The sequence below is a fragment of the Pristiophorus japonicus genome, chromosome 5 (genome assembly GCF_044704955.1).
Source record: "Pristiophorus japonicus isolate sPriJap1 chromosome 5, sPriJap1.hap1, whole genome shotgun sequence".
Taxonomy (NCBI): Eukaryota; Metazoa; Chordata; class Chondrichthyes; family Pristiophoridae; genus Pristiophorus; species Pristiophorus japonicus.
In genome coordinates this window covers 21,161,848-21,183,241 of record NC_091981.1, presented here as the reverse complement: position 1 = coordinate 21,183,241, position 21,394 = coordinate 21,161,848, and the positions used below count along the sequence as shown (strand labels likewise).

The 21,394-nt window shown below is 42.3% G+C and overlaps 1 protein-coding gene across 4 annotated transcripts in view; it reads right to left on the bottom strand.

Moving 5' to 3' along the window:
- Nucleotides 1-509: 509 nt before the first annotated feature.
- eci2 (enoyl-CoA delta isomerase 2) overlaps nucleotides 510-21,394 on the bottom strand; it is a 267,830-nt gene continuing 246,945 nt past the window's right edge. For all 4 annotated transcript variants that reach the window (XM_070879800.1, XM_070879802.1, XM_070879799.1 and 1 more), the window contains 5 exons: nucleotides 8,873-8,975; nucleotides 8,393-8,513; nucleotides 8,150-8,239; nucleotides 3,982-4,125; nucleotides 510-1,050 (listed from right to left, as the gene is read on the bottom strand). In XM_070879800.1, coding sequence (XP_070735901.1) covers nucleotides 895-1,050; nucleotides 3,982-4,125; nucleotides 8,150-8,239; nucleotides 8,393-8,513; nucleotides 8,873-8,975 — 614 coding nt within the window. In that variant the 3' untranslated portion in view covers nucleotides 510-894. The remainder of the gene's footprint in view (nucleotides 1,051-3,981; nucleotides 4,126-8,149; nucleotides 8,240-8,392; nucleotides 8,514-8,872; nucleotides 8,976-21,394) is intronic.

Sequence of the window (21,394 nt, the reverse complement as noted above, 5' to 3'; positions counted from 1 at the left end):
ACACTGGAAGATAAATAAGTCATTCAAATCACTATCCAAATAATGCAATCAACATTCATGGTTAAAATATATATATTTTTAAATGTGGACATAAATGGAGAAAGAAAAATATATTTTCAATTTCGATTTTGAAAGGGGTTCCGTTAGGGTGATTACAAGACATTTATGTAGGTGGCTATTTTTAATAAAATGTTTATTATATAAAACTGAATTCTGTCTCCATTTTATAACAGATACTCTTTAATTAAGGAATTAGGTTCTAATTGGTACCGTGATTCATGATTAAATTATATTTACTTTGCGTTATTTTAACTTTCCAAATATTTTCTCTTAAAGGTGGTCAGTAAGAAAAGACATGCCTGAGATGCTGTATAGATGGTTCATCCTCCAAGAGCTGTGCAGATATGGGCCCATTGATTCAGTGATCTTTTCTGGACAGAATAGCGCACAAGTTGTGTTCAGCGATATACTGTCAGCATGCAAAGCAATTAATATTCATTCAAATACACTTCCAGAAAAACATTTTTATTGTTATTGGTATTATCCATTTATGAGGCAAAATTACAGATTTTAAACGTACATGAGCAACTTAACATTGCAATTTGTTTCAATTTCACACATTCTGATAGTGTTTCTGATTTCAGCTCTCCTCCCCCCCTCCATAATTTTCCAAAATAGTAATGACACATAATATTTGAAGGTATACATTTAGGGTAATTAGCACAGGAAAACCACAGTGCAGTTTGGCCGACTGTTTAATAATTACATTGCAATGCAATATTGACAATGAAAATTTTAACCTAATTCAAAACATTAACAGCATAATGATGTTATGCAATCATAACTAGTATTTGGATTTCTGGATGTCAATTACTGAATAGTGGGGAAACAGAATCATAACTTGGACTTTTTTTCAAAAAAGCCCATGATGGCATTCATACATTCTTCAGATGACCATCTCTCCACCAGTCTGTCACATTCCTGGCCATTGACAGCATGCAGTTTTTCCTTTTCAACATTTCTTATTAGCTGCTTTGAAAAGGCCAGAGACTGAAATGAAATTAACATGGATAATAATATTAAATCCTTAAAAATGAGTCCGTTATGTTCTATAAGATCTGAAATCATCAATAAAAACAGCATCATTTGATCCAGTTAGTCTACATGTTTTATTTAAAATAATTACAATTACCAAAATAATATCTTGCAACGAAAAACCATTGAAATGATGATTAAAGGCAGTATAAATATATAAAAATTTGAAGTGAAAAATGTAGTAAGAATACGGATGGTACAATTTATATTCAAAGCATAAAGTGACACCAGATACTGCCTGTAACACACAAAGCAGGGATACAGAATGATTACATTATTCACCATATAGTCATCATCATCATCATCATAGGCAGTCCCTCGAAACGAGGATGACTTGCTTCCCATGCCAAAACAGGTGTTTCAATGAAGGACCTAATATTCCAGATCCTGAACTACATCTTGAAGGGCGGAAGATGCCTGTGCGTGGATTTTTTTTAACGTGTGGTGGCCGTTGCACACCAGCCAACACACGGGTTTGTTAGAGCTAGGTCTTGGTCCAGTGGCAAGGGTTATCCAAGACAACTGGAGACCTGCTCTGCTGCACGGACCCAGTGCGCACACATATTGCAGTGTGGGCTGGCCCGTGCTGCCCCTGGGCCCCGATCATGTCCCTCTTCAGTCTCTCGCCGCTCCTTCGCTCCGACCTCGCCGCTCCTGCTGTGTCTGCCCATGCTTCAATCACCGACCTGGACCTTGACGATGTCACTCTTTTCTGCACTGGAACACTCTCACTCGGGTGTGTGTGTGTGTGTCTCGGTACTTTTCCAGTCACACTGATATTTGAAATCTTTTCCCACAGACAGAACAGACAAACATTTCTCTTCCACATTCAAAGGCCGATGATATTCAGGCTCTGATGAAAGGAGTGACTGTCAACCTTCAACTCAGAGGCAAATGTTATCATTGAGCTATGACTGACACCTAGTCCAAATCCAGAATTTTGCAGCTCAACTCTTCATATCCATCGCCCCTATCCTCACCTCACTCCACAATCCATCGCCCCTATCCTCACCGCACTCCACAATCCATCGCCCCTATCCTCACCTCACTCCACAATCCATCGCCCCTATCCTCACCGCACTCCACAATCCATCGCCCCTATCCTCACCTCACTCCACAATCCATCACCCCTATCCTCACCTCACTCCACAATCCATCGCCCCTATCCTCACCTCACTCCACAATCCATCGCCCCTATCCTCACCTCACTCCACAATCCATCGCCCCTATCCTCACCTCACTCCACAATCCATCGCCCCTATCCTCACCTCACTCCACAATCCATCGCCCCTATCCTCACCTCACTCCACAATCCATCGCCCCTATCCTCACCTCACTCCACAATCCATCGCCCCTATCCTCACCTCACTTCATCGACTGCTGTGGGCCCATATAAATGAACTGGAAGGTCCCTATTCCAGCTTTCATATCAAATTTGGAAATTTGTGTCGTGGGTTCAGCCTACAGCCTGGGGCTATGAAGCTAAATTACTACTTGTTCCCCATCCTCATCAACAAAGTAAGATTTCAGTAACGCTTGCTTTCGGAGACTCGCTCCCAAAATCACCCCTCCTCCTTCTCAGTCTTTAAAAACCCTGCATCCCTTCAACTGGGCCTTCAGCCCCCAACTTCCTGCTCAGTATATCTCACCATATAGATTGGCACATTGGCATCATCAGCCATAATATGCTTCAATTTTATGCATGGAGCAATGGATAATGAATGTAAAGCTAAACAGTGTTTTGAATCCTTGGATGACAATCTTTGAAATAATAAACAGTTACGAGGCAGAAAAGTAATAACGCCTATAAAGATTTCCATCAATATGTTTACACAATGAAACCTATTTATCGCTGAATGGTTATTAAACAGTTCTATTCTCTAGAGTTATCCCAGTCTTAAAATCCGAGCAGATGCGTTACCCAACACTCAGTAACATGAGCAAGGATAGACATAACTTCAAGCTCTGCTCTACTCAGGTGGGGATAAGAGCCAGGGATGAGCACACCTAATTTTGCTGGAACAAAATCACAGTGCTCTGAAGCAAAGTGTATTTTATTTGAATATTTTTAAGCCTACACACGCCAGTGATGTGTTCATGTGACAACTGAACATTGACAATACACAAGCAAAAATTATAATTAAGTAGCTCTCAAATCATTTCCTTTTTTTGCAACTATTTACAAGAAAAAAAATCTCAGTCCTTGTAATTAAGAATACTAATATGAAAAAATGGTCTCTCCTTCACCACTTATTTTTACCTTGAATTCTTGCTTCGTTACTATCTCACTTTCTTCACTTATATCTGTCTCGTCCCTTCACATTTTTCTTATTCCTCTCATATTCTTTTCTCTCTCACTGCCCTCCTGCCCCCTCACTTTCCTTGTGCCCTTCTATTATTCCCTCTGTTTCCAAACCCTCCTCTTACCGCTCATTCCCCTCTCTCATTCTGTCCCTCTCTTTTCCCTCTTCTCCTTTTGTCACCCTCGTTTTCCAGCTCTTCTGTCCCCCTTTCACTCCTCCATCCTTCTCCATGTCTCATTGGTCCCTTTCTAGTCATTGTTGATTTGTGTATTCTCTACCTCCACTTCTCATTTGCTACAGTTTTACTTTTGAGTCAGTGAATAAAATATAAGTAAAATGCGATAGCAAATGCATAAGTGGTACAGATACAAGAATTTAAATATAAAATGTATTGTAAACCCATGTTGTGCCTCTGCTCTTTATATTCCAAATAATATAAGAAAGGAAAAAGTATGGGCTTTTGAATCCGAAATGGAAGTGACATCAGGGAGTAAGAGTGAGCAGACAATCCAAGTATAAACTACATTTTCATACCAGCTTGAAAAATGTTACTTAAAGTATTCTAGTTAAAATGTTTACGTACATTTTTAGGTAGTTTTGCATAAGCAAGCAACCTTTTCCAAACCTCTTTCTGGAATGTACTGTCAGGGAATACCTCAGTTACCAGTCCCCGTTCACAGGCTTGAGCTGCTGTTAATTTCTTGTTGAACAGGAGAATTTCATTGGCCTGATGGGATGATAGAAATAATATAATTTAGTACTTACTTAAACCCCCATGATAATAGATAGCTTTGAACTGACTACACATAGAACAACAGAACACCCGTAAGTGAGCTAGGACATTGTAATCCAATCAATGAGTTCAAAATTGCAACATATGCTGTGGCCGAGGAGCTCCTCCTGGAGTTACAGTGCGGATTTCATCCCCTACGGGGCACAACGGACATGATTTTTGCAGCACGACAGCTGCAGAAAAAATGTAGGGGACAGCACCAGCCCTTATATATGGCCTTCTTCGACCTTACAAAGGCCTTTGACACAGTCAACCGTGAGGGTCTATGGAGCGTCCTCCTCCGTTTCGGATGACCCAAAAGTTCGTCACCATCCTCCGCCTGCTCCACGATGATATGCAGGCCATGATTCTTACCAACGGATCCATTACAGACCCATTCCACGTCCGGACCCGGGTCAAACAGGGCTGTGTCATTGCCCCAACCCTCTTCTCAAACTTCCTTGCTGCCATGCTCCGCCTCAGAGTCAACAAGCTCCCCGCTGGAGTGGAACTAAACTACAGAACCAGTGGGAACCTGTTGCGATTTACATAAATCACCTGAATACCTAGATTAATTTTTAAGCTTCTGCTTACTCCTTGATATTTGAAACTTTACATTATATTCTTGCGAAGATTCAAAATGATGATTTGTAGGAGCATTTGTCTGCCGAAAAGGTAATTGCCCTAAACGGGGTGCTACGCAATTTAAACTTTAAAAAACCCAATTATAGGCAGCTTAAATAAAATGCAGCTGCAATTTGCTGATTTTGGGCGGCTTTAAATCAGGTCATCACATGTGTGACCCTGCAGCCTCACTACATCAGCACAAGAGAGTATACCTAAAACCTGTGGCATAACTGTAGCATACCATGATAACCAATGATTTATTGAAATGTAATCACTCATGGCACAATCAACTCAATAGAAGTAAGGAAAGCAGACTGGCAGTATATTTATTCATGTAAATTATAGCCTTGCACATGCTTCAGCAACAACATATTCTTTTTAATAACTCCTTTTTATTCGGGTCATTTGCGCCGCCTGTCAGCGCTCCCGGGGGCGCAAGTGACTTTGTGGCCAGGTGTGGCACCGCTAACGACTCGTGTTAAATTCAGCGGGAGTTTAGCGGCGGCAGGAACACGTAGCGCCCTGCTCTGCTGCGTCGTCGATGCTGACGTCATCACCATGCGCAGCGCCCCATTAACGCACCGGACCCTAAATTAGGTATCACACCCCAAAGCTGCAGCAGGCGATGACAGCAACAGCTTCAGGGGATGTGTACCGGGCGGCCAGCTTTGAGTGGGGTGCAAGTTAAAGGGGAGGTGGGCTGCTGTTGGGGGAAAAAAAAGGGCCGGTTTTCTTGTGCACCCCGTTGCCGTTTTGGATGCAGGGTTGGTGCCGCGATCGGTCAGCCCGGCGCTCTGCTCGAGTGCCGGGATGATCGCGCGGCACCCCTGCACCCCGGTGGTCCATTTTTTCCTGCAGAGTATGCAGCTTGGGCCTTTCCCTTTAATTAAGGGAAGGGCCCCTCCTACGTGGCAGTACTTCGTGGCCCAGTGCGTAGCGCTGCTGAGCCGTGCGCCCCGCTACCGCCCTAGAAAGCGCTCCACTTCCTTTCCGAGGCAGTAACCCCAATTTCTCACGAGAGGCGAGACTTCTGCGCCTGGTGCAAAGTCTCACGCCTCGTGAGTGTTACCGTCCCCAAACAGGGCGCACCCAAATCTTTAGCCCAATGTGTTCAATTATAGAGGGGTGGGTCATCACAGCCAAACCTGATAGTGTCTTACACTAACACACACGCTTACTCTCTCTCCCACACATTGGGGGCAGGGAAGAAATTGCAAAGGCGTCCTCCTCCTGATCCCTACCCAGCAATCCCGACTGGAAGCATACTTGTGTGGACAGGATAGGATCAGGCTCAGTTGTGACATACACAACTCACTCAAATGTGATGTTCATTCATTAGCCATAGAATGTAGTTTTACATCAGGGTTATTTTTGGGTAAACCATTAAGCCCATGTCGTCTATAAATATGTGCTAGTTAATGGATATCATCTAAATGAAAATGTTAGTTAAAATAAATATTTTGTGAGGCCCGCACGAATAGAAATATTCACGGACAAGAATTGCTGATTTAAGGAATTGTTTGAGCAGAGATTGTTGCTTCAATGGAGTTAACTTAAAGAACATTTCCCCATGACAAGTTAGAGGTAAGCAAATGTTCTCTATACATGTGTTTAACAAGCTTTATATCTCGAAGCATCTGCATCACCTACCTGAATGAATCATCGCTGTCCATCACTGATGTGGTAAGGTTCATGACACATCCAGTTCCTAATGGGTAGGATTCCACAACACAACACCTCCCAAAAGTCAGGAGTAACTGACACTAAATTGGCAAACTCACTGAAGACGGATCACAAGGTCACACTGGTGGACTATGGCCTGAGGCAGTTTAAGGTCCATTTTTGGGGTCATGTATGGAGAACATTTGCTTACTTCTAACTTTTGGTAGACCTGATTTATTTGGTGTACACGGTGGGAACAAAAAATGGAGGAAGGGGGAAATTGCATTCACAACATTGACATTCTTCATCAGAAAAAGTTTTTCTATTACCTTTCGCAAGCATTCAACCATGTTTCTCTCATACTTTGGCCCTTGTTAATAAGATCACATAATCTCCCTTAACCTTAGAGGCAAATTGAATACGAGTAGTGGTTTCTGTGGTTTCCTACATTATTGCCATAAAAGCAGTTTGTGGAATACAACATCCTACATGGCGCCCCAACTTGTGGTCATCACATTTTAAAAATAAAGAAGGCAGAAGTTTTAACTGAACTTCAGTCATAACATTTTACAAGACAATAAATCATTTTACTAAAATTTCTGTGCTCTAGTTTTGTGGCGTTGCCTGCAAATAAAAAGCAGAAGGCTTAGGGTTCAGGGTTATACGATCACTGAATGTGTCAAAAGTTCTGAGCTATTCCTTTCAGATTGTGTTCATATAACAATGATACAATAGTATAGTGGTTATGGTACTGGACTGGTACAAAGGGTCACAAATTCAAATTTCACCATGGCAAGTTGTGAAACTGAATTCAATAAATCAAAAAGAATGGCCATGAATGCTGCCAGATTGAGAAAGAACCCACGTAGTTGACTAATATTTTTCAGGGAAGGAATCCTGCCACCCCTTCCCACTTTGGTCTACATGCGACTTCAGTCTCACACTATGTGGTTCTCTCTGAAGTGGCCTACCAAGGCATACAGTTATAGCGCAATTACTTCCAGTAAGCCCCGTCACAACCTTCTCAGGGAAAGTATAGATAGACAGTAAATGCATCCCGAAAATAAAGAATTAAAAAAAATGTGCAAACCTGAGTTTTTATTGCTACAATTTTGGGGCACATTTTTCTCCATTTGTTAATGTTCATAAAAAGTTGGGTGTGACTATAATTCTTTTTCCTGGACCAATTTCATAGAAAATTAAATGCCGCATGTGAAACTGCACTAACTAAATTAGCAGTGTGTAGAATTATGCATTTCTAGTGATTTATTTCTTTCAAACCTGAATATGGCTATGCATCAGTAAACATTGAAAAAAATGTAACATCCCCACCGACTCTTGGGAATCCCTGGCCCAAGACTGCTCAAAGTGGAGCAGAAGCAGCCGAGAAGGCGCTGAACACTTCGAATCTCTTCGCCGGAAGCCAAGTACAAACAGCGGAAGGAGCATACGACAAATTAAGCGCCCCACCCACCCGTCCCTCCAACCACCATCTGCCCCACCTGTGGCAGACTGTAGATCCCGCATTGGTCTCAACTGTCATCTCAGAACTCTTTAATGTGGAAGCAAGTCATCCTCAACTCCAGGGGACTGCCTAAGATGATGATTAACTATTATGCTAAATACAACTAAGTTTATAATGTGCTTGCTCAGTATGATTTGTTAAGAAGATATAACTTGCTATCCATACCTTGGCAGTACCCATCATCTTAGGGAAGGTGTAAGATGAGCAGCCTTCTGGACTTTGACCAAGTTCACTAAATGGTGCATGGAATGTGGCCTGCATTGAGGAAAAAACACAACATTGATTCGATACATTCGCATTCTTCTCCAACATAAAGGCTATTTTGTGTTTGCTGCAGCAAAACAGCAGATATTTTAGCAAATAAATATAAAAATGATTAACCAGATGAGAACACATGAGAAGACTCACTTTATCAGTGGCGTAGACTACATCAAATAATCCCAAGGCAGTGACAGCAACTCCAACAGCAGGACCATTAATTACAGCAATGAGTGGCTTTGGAAAATCAATGTAATGGCTTACATATCTCCTGTTGGAGGAGAATTAAACCACATCAGTCAGGTTAATGAGGTTATTGAAAAAAATACATTTCAACAAGGGCAAAATACTACAATAATTAATTAAAAAGTCTCCTGAAAACAGTAATAAATAAGTGCTACTATTTAAATATATTTCTTAGTGGATATAAATGACTATTTATAAAACAAAACTTATTCTGAGATATTCTAATATAAGCCTGGGAGAAAACTGCAATAAACATTGAATATTGCAGCCATATTCCATATAACAAGGAGTTTATTTCCCATATCAGTTATGTGTGTACAATAGATTTAGAGTTCTATCACTGCCGATGCCTCCAGAATATTTTAATAGTCACCCATTGCTCACTTCAGTAGTGCTCCTGAATTCTTGGACTTCTGTTCCACTCCTTCTGACCCAATATCAGTGAAGTTGGTCAAGTCATTCCCACTACAGTAATAATCACCACTACCTGCAGATAGAGAGAGACAAGACATGTTCAAATTCATGTGGAAAGCTTTTAAATATTTACCTTCTTTTAAAAAATGGAACTTTTCTGTTTCTAGAGAGTGAACGCGTCATTTCAATTTGACACGTCAAATACATCTGGAATATACATCTGACAAAATTGCTGTGGTACTGCATATATAATTCAGAAAGGTTTCTTCTCATGATTTTGGCAGGATGGTCTTGTGACAAGATGGGAGTCATTTTTGGGGGGGGCTTCTCATGGTTGGCAAATCAGAAAAAAGCACCATGAAAAAACTCCTGAAAATTCCTAAATATTTGTTGCACTGAGGTGAATGAGATGAAGGCATGCTTATAAAGCTCTTGTAACCAAAATTTTTTGAAGCGTACGCTATTGAAACACATATTTACCACATTTAGAAATGAATGCAAGAGCACTAAAAGAAATACAAATTTGGGGGACATGCAAGGCAGCACTTAAGGTGGTGAGTGAGTAGAACAAGTCAGGTAATATTTGGACTGGGCAGGTGAGTGAACTGGGCTGGGAAGGTAGACAAGTGAGCAGATGATGATGGGTCAGGAAACACTCAGTGGGCAAGTGAGGGGTTGAGCTAGCAACTACTGAGGGTGGGTGAATGAGCAAACAGGCTGAGAAACATGAGTGGAGCAAACAAACGAATGGGCAGTGCTAACCTATAGGGGTGGAAGCGCAGAAGATCTTTGCAGGCCAGTACGTCCAACTACCCTTGGCTTGACTGACCTGGAGTCCTTTGCAGTCTACCTTTCTCTCTTATTCATTGTCCCTCCCCCAAAGTAATTTGCAAGGTGGCTGTCGAACCCTTCCTAAGTGGTTCCTTTCTTAGCCTTTACAGTTTCTCACCTGTATTATCTCTGTTTGGCTCTCCTCATGTTCCGCAACTGCAATTTGCAAGTACATCGTCTAAGATCGATGTCCTTTCAAAGTTATCTCAATGGATTAAAAAGTTCATGCTTTACATTATTTCGGCACTGCTTGTGGGCCAGGAGTGCTTCCCTCTGGCCCCCCAATCTTACCTGTAAACCACCCCCTCGATCAGCCAAATCCCACCCCATCCCAAGTCATGAATGATCTCACACTGACCCAGCATTTCCAATCTCCCCCCACCTCATTGTCTTTTCAATCCCTCCATCCCAGCTAGTCTCCGATCTCCCCCTTCTCCAGTTTTTCATAAGAAATAGGAGCAGGAGTAGGCTATACAGCCCCTCGAGCCTACCCCACCATTCAATATCATGGCTGATCTTCTACATCAACTCCACTTTCCTGCCCTATCCCAATATCCATTGATTTCCTTGGTGCCCAAAAGTCTAGCGATCTCAGCCTTGAATATACTCAACGACTGAGGAGCCACAGCCCTCTGGGGTAGAGAATTCCAAAGATTCACAACTCAAAGGAGTGAAGAAATTTCTCCTCAACTCTGTCCTAAATGGTCAACCCCTTATTCTGAGATTATGACAGCTAGTTCTAAACTCTCCAGCCAGGGGAAACAGCCTCTCAAACATCTAATCTGTCAAGTAAGAATTTTATATGTTTCAATGAGATCACCTCTCATTTTTCCAAACTCCAGAGAATCTAGCCCCATTCTACTCAATCTCTCCTCACAGGACAGCTCTCTCATCCCAGGAATCAATTTAGTGAACCATTGTGGCATCCCCTCTAAGGCAAGTATATCCTTCCTTAGGCAAGGAGACCAAAGCTGTACACAGTACTCTCACCAAAGCCCTATATAATTGACGCAAGACTTCATTAGGTGGGTTTCCCATTTTTGAATTTTTAACACTGACCCACTCCCCTGTCCTGGGGAGTTAAAATTCCCCCCGATTAGTTGACTTCAAAAGACAACTGATTGTTTTTTGTCAGTTTGGGGAATTTGGAACTGGTTGGAGCAAGAGAGTTTCTCTGCTGTACAGGCTGATGAACTGGACAATATAAAACTGAGGTGCTACAGTGCTGTCACTGGCAGGAAGGTGCAATGACAGTGTGACATGTTTACATAGCTTCCATTATAAATGTAGACATCAGAATTTACAATAGAAAAAGTAGACATAAAAGTCGAACAAAAATCAAAAGAATATGAAGTAAAGTTTTGTAGATGGAAAGTGCAATGGCAGTAACTTAAACTCTGACCAAGTACTATAAATAAAGGCACAGGCTCCTGACCCAGATGTCTGCCTCACACAGAAAACATTTCTGGGATTTACAATACTGAACAGGCAACTCTTGGCAGAATAAGCAGTTTATTTGGAATTGTTTAATTTTTCATGAGTTTATGATGTTATTTTCACATTAGTGATAAATTCAAACAATATCATTTCAAAAATACTGTCAGCGTCATGTTGAGCAGTCAACTTCACAAAATGATTTTAGTAATTTGCTTGGTTAGTTTTTGCTGCCAGCTCGTTAGTAATTGGTAGCTTTGATTGAAAAATGAGGAATTTGTTTCCTGGCTTTCTGCAGCTTATTCATTTTTCAATGGTAGTAATTGACTGTAATTTAACATTTCACTTATTTCAGCCAATCACAACTTATTTCTCTCTGGCAATGTGATACTTTGAGGTGCGACATTCTGATTTCTGAAAAGAAATGCAGTTGGAAAAGAAAAGCAGTAAACAAAATCGATCTAATATTTGCTGGTTTGTGGCAAGATAGCATCCTTCATATCATTTCAAATTGTCAGCATTTTCTTCAACTTAATTCATTAATGGAAAAGGCTGGGATGAGTGGGTGAATCATTATATTTCTTTTGTATTGTATGCTACTCACCGCCCTTGATGCAGCTCAGCTCAGCTACTGCTGACACACTCGTCCATGCTTTGGTTACCTCTAGACTCGACTATTCTAATGTTCCCCTGTCCGGCCTCCCTCCTTGCACCCTGTGTAAACTTGAGCTCATCCAAAACTCTGCAGCCCATATCCTAACTTATACCAAGTCCCATTCATCCATCACCTCTGTGCTCCCTGACCAACACTGGCTCTGTTATGTATGAAGAAAGAGTCTGACTGAATACTGAGAGATCAAAGTAAAGTGTGACCGTAGTCTTTTATTGCAGGTCTCCAGAGTGCTTCTCCAACCTGTGAGGCCTCCTTAAGTACCTGTGCTCCCAAGGGATTATGGGATCCCTTGGGACTCCAAGGTATGTGCCTTCTGGTGGCTGTACAGGGTACATATATAAAAAAAAAAACAGGCTCTCTGTCCAGCAACGCCTTGATTTTAAAATTCTCATTCTTGTTTTCAAATCCCTCCATGGCCTCGTCCCTCCCTGTCTCCGTAATCTCCTCCAGCCCTATAACCCTCGGAGATCTCTGTGCTCCTCCAATTCTGGCCCCTTGCGCATCTCTGATCAACATCGCTCCACTATCGGTGGCCATGTTTTCAGCAGTCTAGGAAAGCCCTCTCTAAACCTTTCCACTTTCTACCTCTCTCTTCTCCTTTAAGTTGCTCCTTAAAACCTACCTCTTTGTCGAAGCTTTTAGCTTAATGGCAAATTTTGTTTGGCAAATGTTGTTCGATAATGCTCCTGTGAAGCGCTTTAAGATGTTAAAGGCACTATATAAAAGCAAATTGTTGTTATGTGTAGAAATAGTCCTAGACCAATAAAAGGACACAAAGTATTTCATGGCAGATTTAAATACAAATTTAGAATCTTTGGGTGCTGAATAATCAAGAATCACTGACATCAAAGAAATTCATGAAACATTTTAACTATGTCAATCTCTATTAAAGTTTGTCGAACTGACCTCTACCTTGCGGACGCTGAATGCCACTCTCTGACACCTCCTCCTACTTTCCCCTGGATCATGACCACACCATCAAACATCAAGCCATCATTTCCCAGTCACTGACCTCATCTCTTCTGAAGATCTTCCTCCACAGCCTCCAACTGTGCACAGCTCGCTTCTACCTCCTACATGCAGGACTTCCCTGGGAGAACCATTGTTTCAGCCTGTTTTTGCCCACGGAACTAATTTCTTCCGGTCTACGCTCTATTTTTTCTCCCCTTGTCTAGTCTCTTCTCACCTACATCTGTGGCACTTCCATTGCCCGCCTCCACTTTTAACAATTTTCAGTTTCCTGGCCCTAATCGTCTCCTTTTCGTTTTGGTCATTAAATCCCTCTACACCTCCATCCCCCACCAGGATGGCCTGAGGGCCCTCAGCTTCTTCAGATCCAAGCTATGCCTGCCTTTTCGTGGGATACATGGAAAATTCTTTGTTCTGGTTCTAATTGGGTTCCCTCCCTCATCACTTTTTCCGGTACACTGATGACTGTATTGGTGCCGTTTTCTGAATTGGAAAATGTAATTAACATTGCCACTCCTCCCTTGCCTTCACATGGTCCATCTCTATTCTTCCCTTTACTTCCTTGATCCAGTCATCAATTTCCCCATGAGTGTTAATAAATTGCTGGATTTATGCCGTAAATACAAATGAATCTCATCACAGACATTTAGGACTAGTATTTCATGTAAGGAGCCTGCTAATGATGTGATTTATGGTCCTGAAATGAAACTCAATATTGGAGGCCCAGAAAGGGAACAATTGAAACTGTGGTGTCTCACTTCTGCAGGTAGTAAATTGTTTCTAGAGGTTTCTTAAATGTAACTTTTTTTTTCATACTTTTCCTTTCTGCCTCTTTTCTCATTCTATATCTAATTTGACTCTAATTCATCTTATTTGGGCGTTTGATCTGTCGGAGATAGACTATTGGACTAGACGTTCATGACGTCCCAGATGCCCCATTATCAATTTGTATTTCCAACAATTTGCGGTGGAAAATTAACACGACCTGAAGGGTGAGGAAAAAAAATCCAACTCACGCCTTTACAGCAATTTGTGGCAGGATATCATCACTGGCAAGTGAGGGCACAACGTGGGATGGGAGTGGTCCTGTGACTTTGACCCCGGACCCTATGATGTCACATTATTTCAGGTCAAAGGTCAAGGGAAGAAACTCATATTGCCTACTCACCACCTACTCCCCCACCACCGCCCCCCGCCCCCCCACGTGTACAAATGACGAATCAGTATACTCTACTTGGGAGGAAGAACTAAAGGTAACAGGCATATAATGTACTCTGAGCATGGGACTTCAATGTCCAACACCAAGAGTGGCTAGGTAGTACCACCATTGACTGACCTGGTTGAGTCCTGAAGGACATAATTGCCAGACTGGGCCAGCTTCAGGCGGTGAGGAACCGACTCAAGACAGTAACCTACTTGACCTCATCCGCACTAACCTACCAGTTGTGGATATAACTGTTCATGGCAACATTCATAGAAATGACAACAGCAGAGTCCTTGTGAAGACAGTCTTGTCTCCCCCATGAGGACATCCTCCATCGTGCAGTGTGGCACTCGAACTGTGCTGAGAGAGACAGACTAATGACATATCTAGCAACCCAAAACTGATGGTGCTGTGGTCCATTAGCAGAATGGTATATTACCACAATCTGTAACCTCATGGCCCAGCTCTTGATCACCATCAAATCAGGAGACCAATCCTGGTTCAATGTGGATTGTAGAGGGCAAGTCATAAACATCACTCGGCATTTCTTAGCATGCGCTGAGAACCTAGTCGAGCTATTGCACAAGACTACTTGCATGGTAAACATTAAAAGGCTATACAGAGCTAAGGGGTCCCACAACCAACGATTCTGAACTCTATCACATCCAGTTAAGAATGGTGGTGGACAATCAGGCAACTAACACGAGGACAAGGCTACATAACATGCCCATCCTCAACCATTCTGGCATGTGAGTGCATGAGAAAAGGCTAAAGTGTTTGCAAGCGTTTTCAGTCAAAGCGCTGAGTGGATCATCCCACTTGTCCTTCTCCCAAGGCCCTCACCATCATACATATCCAGCCAATTCAGTTCGCTCCATGTGACATTAAGAAGTGGCTAAGTAAACTGGACACAGCAAAGGTTATGCGGCCTGACAACATTTCAGTTGTAATACTGAAGACCCGTGCACCAGAGCTAGCCACTGCCATAGCCAAACTGTTCCAGTACAGCTATGAAACTGGAATCAATGAGAGTAAGATGCAGTAATGAGTCTGTAAGCAAATGCCAAAGCAACCCAGCACCCAACCCGGTACTTGGCAGCAGCTGGGTGAGATAGTGGTTCTCTGAGCCAGTCCACAGCACTATACTCATTTGTCAGCATTGTAGCATGTGTGCAAGGAGGTGGAGCTATATTTCATGCGACATCTGACTGTTACTGTCACCAGATGTGCCAGTCTTATGCTGCATCTTGGGTTTCCTTCCACATTGTGCGACAGCTGCAAGTTCATAGTGTTTACTGACAACACTGTCAGCCAGTAAGTTGGAGGAAGGGAGAGACTTACAGCAGGACTCAAAAAAAGTCTATTTACTTAGCAAAATGCAAAGCAACCAAAGTCTATTTACTCATTAAGTGGTCTACAAAGTCTATTTACAAAGAGTTTCTACAAAATATAGCAAACAATACTCATACCCAAAACCGCAGCAACTGCTCACGATAATAGCTGGGTAATTTCACCAGCAAAATACAGTGAGTGGAGGATAGTTACATACAAATTATGTGCGTGAAATCAATCCCAGTCACTTCAGGTGTCATTGACGGGGGGAATTACCCAATCATCTCCAATCTGGCCAGGAATTGTGCTGTCACTATATACAGTCCTACAAATGTCCCAATAGCAAGTTCTGCATCTGGCTCTGTGATGACCCACATACTGTGAAGATAGTTCTCCATGGTCATTGCCAGATAGGTATGCCAGAGCCTGCAGAAATTCTTAATGGCTTATTGGCAGGTGCTGGCTATTGATCACCCGGGCATATTTCAAGCCGTGGGCCGCCCCGACTTGTGAGAGACCACCACCGCAGGTTGGGACTATAATTAGAGCTGGAGCGCAGGCCCTGGAACATCATGGGCCGCCCCGACGTGTGAGAGACCACCACCGCAGGTCGGGGCTATAATTAGAGCTGGAGCGCAGGCCCTGGAACATCATGGGTCGCCCCGACCTGTGAGAGAACACCACCGCAGGTCGGGGCTATAAATAGAGCTGGAGCGCCGGGCCCTGGGACATCGTGGCGGAGGTGCGGCAAATGAGGGTACGGGGCCCAGAAGAGCCGAGGGCCCAGGGGCAGCATGGACCTGCCCACACTGCGATATGTGTGCGCACTAGGTCCGTGCAGCAGAGCAGGTCTCCAGTCGTCCTGGTTAATCCTTGCCACTGGATAAAGACCTAGCTCTGTCAAGCCCGTGTGGTGGCTGATGTGCAACGGTCACCACACGTTAAAAAAAAAATCATGTACAGGCATCCTCCACCCCCTCAACTGGAGTTCAGGACTGGAACATCGGGTCCTTCATTGAAACATCTGTGAACTCTCATGGAAGCAAGTCATCCTCGTTCGAGGGACGGCCTATGAATGAATGAATTAATTCAAGCACTGACAGCATGACATACTGTGATTGGGGTACTTCTAGGAAGCAGCCAAAATTGCAGTTAATCAGTCATTCACATATCTAAGTGGTGCTATTAGGTCTGCTGTCCAATTTAATTTGAAAAGAGGAGCTTCCACATTCACTAATTGTCTGCGAAAGCAAGGTATTGTCATCTCCGTCTACAAATGAGAGTGAATGGCTACCAGCAGGTGGGCACAGACCAAATCCTGTGCAATCTGACCAGAAAGGATCATACAGCAAAAAAAACCAAGTAGGAATGATTTAAAAAAATAAGTAGAAAAAAAACACAAGGTGCAGTTTGCAAAAAGTTTTGGGGTGAAAGGATAAGAAATGCAACAGGACTGCATTAACGTGATCTGGAAGGTGGGATGAGAGCGAGAGAGAGGAAAGGAACTGCAGTGTGTGTGTATGTATGAGAGAGAGAGAGAGAGAGAGAGAGGGAGTGGCCATTGCATTTCATTGGCAGACATCTCAGCACTGTAACCGCATTTTTTTTTACAGTGAGGGAGAGAGATTTAAATATAGTTTCCTCATGAGCCACTTTTAAAATGCATCAGCACCATCACATTTATATTACACCATCACCACCATCGTGGCCAGAGGACAGTCACCACAAAAAAAGAGGCTAGATCCAAAGCTAACAAGCAAGCAAAAAATAAATTGCATGGTAATTATTATTGATTGTTTACAAAAGGGCTGAGTAATTATCTTGGGAAAATTAGCCATGTGTGCAGAAATCCTTATTTAAAAAAAAACTTTTTGTGATCAGAAGTGCAAGGCGCCTATTTCTCATGTTAGCCATCGGTTAATTATGGCTGAATGCACCTCCTGTCCGGGAGCAAAGGTCATGGAATGTGCTTCCTGTCCGGGAACAAAGGTCAGTGAGGGATCAGGTCAGGGAAAAGAATAGCAACTCATAATTTCTGTGCTAAATATCACGATTTTTAAGATTTTGTCTCATGATTTATGAGACGATGGGAGGTTGTGGCATTATTGATAACTAGTTCCCTAGCAACCTTGGTTGTCCATTTCAAATAGGCATCCTTCAAACTTATTGAGAAATACCATGAAGGATGGGCATGCACCTTTACATATTTAAATAAAGCTCCCACCTGTCTAAGATGGGTGTTTCCAACACGAGTGGTCCCACCCTCCAGGAACCATGCTGAGGCACAAAAGGGTGGAATTCTGGCAGGATGGAACTCCGCTCATTTTTCACTACATAGTATATACAGCACAGAAATAGGCCATTCAGCCCAACCAGTCCATGCTGGCATTTATGCTCCACTTGAGCCTCCTCCCGTCCTTCCTCATCTAACTCTATCAGCATAACCCTCTATTCCCTTCTCTCTTGAATGCTTATCTAGCCTCCCCTTAAATGCATCTATACTATTCACTTCAACCACTCCGTGTGATAGCGAGTGCCACATTCTCACCACTCTCTGGATACAGAAGTTTCTTCTGAATTCCCTATTTGATTTCTTGGTGACTATCTTATATTGATAGCCTCTAGTTATGCTCTTCCCCACAAGTGGAAACACACTCTTTGTATCTACTCTATCAAAACCTTTTATGATTTTAAAGATCTCTATTAGGTCACCCCTCAACCTTCTCTTTTCAAGAGAAAATAGACCCAGCCTGTTCATCCTTTCCTGATAGGTATACCCTCGCATTTCTGGTATCATCCTTTTTAATCTTTTTTGCACCCTCTCCAGTGCATCTATATCCTTTTTATAATATGCCGACCAGAATTGTACATAGTACTCCAAATGTGGTCTATCCAAGGCGTGATACAAGTTCAGCTTAACTTATCTACTTTTCAATTCAATCCCTCTAGAAATAAACCCTAGTTGCTTCGTTTGATTTTTATAGCCTTGTTAACCTGTGGTTTGTGTATTTATACTCCGAGATCCCTTTGCACTTCTACCCCACTTAGATTCAGATTTTCCAAGTAATAAGTGACGTCCCTATTTTTCTTACCAAAATGTAATACCTCACATTTATCTGTATTGAATTCCATTCTCCAAGTTTATTAATGTCTTCTTGTAATTTGTTGCCATCCTCCTCAGTATTAACTATCCCTCCCAATTTGGTCTCATCTGCAAATTTAGAAATATTATGTTTTTGATTCCAAAGTTTAAATCGTTAATATAAATTGTGAACAGCATTGATCTTTGTGGACCACTTCCCACTCTGAATAGCTACCCTTTACCTCTACTCTCTTCTTTATGTCTTGAAGCCAGCTTATTATCCAATCTGTTACTTGTCCCCTGACTCCGCATGCATTGACTTTATTCATTAGTCTATTGTGTGGTAACTTATCGAAGGCCTTTTGAAAGTCTAGATCCATTATTTTTCCTACCACCGATGTTAAGCTGACTGGTCTATAGTTATCTGAGTATATTCTATCTCCCTTCTTAATATAGACATTTTATTAGCTATCCACCAGGCCTTTTTCTAACAAATTATTAAATATGTGTAGTAATGCCTCTGCTATCTCTTGCCTAGATTCTTTTAAAATGCACAGACGTAATCCGTCTGGACCAGGGGTTTTATCTACTAGCTGAGAGATCGACATCTTTTCAATAGGCTACTGACAGCAGAAAATTGGAACTGCAGTCACAATGACAAGTGCAAAAAACACTTAATATGCATTACCATCCAATTAATCAACAATGTCATCATCATCATCATAGGCAGTCCCTCGAAACAAGGATGACTTGCCGCCAAAAAAGGATAAGTTCACAGGTACTCCAATGAAGGACCTAAAATTCCAGGTTCTGAACTGCATCCTGAAGGGTGGAAGATGCCTGTGCGTGGATTTTTTTAACATGGGATGGCCGTTGCACACCAGCCACTACACGGGCTTGACAGAGCTGGGTCTTGGTCCAGTGGCAAGGGTAATTGTTGTAGTCTCAGATTGGTTTCTCTATGGTGAGGCTGTAAGTAAAAATGTGTGAGATATGTCTAATATTGAGTTTTGATTTTGAATGCGCTGCAATAGACAGGGGTGAGATGCAAATCCGGTAGGTATGAACACCTATGTAATCCGAATATGACTACAACCAATAAGGATTAGCTAAACAATAAGACTCTATTATCTAGTAATTAAAAATTCTGCAAAGGAACTGCAAGCAAAGTCAAGATTTACTTGTTTAACTCTTTCATGAACTAGTTCAAAAATACTGCATTATCAAGCTGACTTTAGCAACTGGCTGTATTTTTTGCTAGTAAAAGACTATCTGTGAATAAACCAGTTTGGTAATTCAGTGTAGTGCAAAGGCGTTTGGCGTGACAGGTATTAATCATCCTATGAACTGATGTGGGTGTGCAGTAGAAATCCTACACATAAATCAAAGACAATAACAGGGTTGATTTTTCACTGGAGGCACACTATTCAGATTATTTTAACACTGTCATGGTTTGACTCAGAGTGAGAGTGTTTGCCTATGGGAGCTGACTTTTGTGCAATGCATGAAAAAAGGATCTGGTGAGAACGCAAATCATATTTGGTGGCAGCAAAGTTGGGATATTAATATTGCATGCAAACAAGCTGAAACTAAACCAGCAGACACGAGCAGCGGTATTTTAAAAATGTATATAGGAGCTGAGAAATTCATGATAAAATGCAACATCCCCATCGATACCTGGGAGTCCCTGGCCAAAGACCGCCCTAGGTAGAGGAGGTGCATCCAGGAGGGCGCTGAGCACCTCAAGTCTCGTCGCCGAGAGCATGCAGAAAACAGGCGTAAGCAGAAGGAGCGTGCGGCAAACCAGTCCCACCTGCCCTTTCTTTCAATGACTGTCTGTCCCACCTGTGATAGAGACTGTGGTTCCCGTATTGGACTGTTCAGTCACCTAAGAACTCACTTTTAGAGTGGAAGCAAGTCTTCCTCGATTTCGAAGGACTGCCTTTGATGATGAGAGAGCTAGAATTTGCTTGATTGGCTGCAGAGTAAAAAGGACAAGGAATGTGCATACCAGCGACAACTGCATAAATTGGGAGGTTGATAAGGAAAACCGGTGCAGAGGTTGATGAGAAAGAAGCATGAGCACAGGTTTGTGTCAGAGCAGTAGCAACACACACACACACACACAAAGATGAGAGCAAAAAGAGATGCAGCAACAATATGCACCTGAACTGGTGGAGAACGGCTTATTGATGATGAATCTGGAAAATAGGGGAGGTAATTTGAATGCAATCATTTTACGAAATCTAGTCACACCAAATTTTAAAGAATGGGCAACTTTTATAGAAGGGAATTAAGGGTTACGAGGAGCGGGCGGGTAAGTGGAGCTGAGTCCACGGCCAGATCAGCCAGATCTTGTTGAATGGCGGAGCGGGCTCGAGGGGCTAGATGGCCTACTCCTGTTCCTAATTCTTATGTTCTTATAGTCTTAAAGTTTTGAATCATTAGCAAATCATCATTGCTGGGACAAAGGACTTTGGGACAAGAAGCTGGTGCCAGCACATGTAGTTAAAGCATTCATCCAATAGACAGTGAAGTAAGATTTGCATTACTGTAAAGCTGCAATTCTTGCTGCCTATGATTTGATGCTAGAGGAAAAGTCCCAAGTTCAAAATAGCGCAGAAAGCTCTTTATATAATAAATTATTCATAGTGCTTCAAGTATTTGGATACTGACCTCTGTAGACTGTACTAAGTCGTAGGCACAGTAGCTTTTGTATCAATGACTACTAATGTCATGGCCAATATGACGTTAGAAATGTTTACTGGAGTTAAGTTCCCACAACAGATTTTGCCAAGTAGAGGGCTAGATTTATGTTCCAGTTACTCACTTGTGGCAGCTATGCCAAATAAAGCTGCATTGATCCACCTAAATATTCCTGAGACCAATGGCTGGTATAGTAGAAAGTTTAAAGGCACACTGACTCACATGCTATGTGCATATGTTGAGTGGAAACCGGAGGACTGG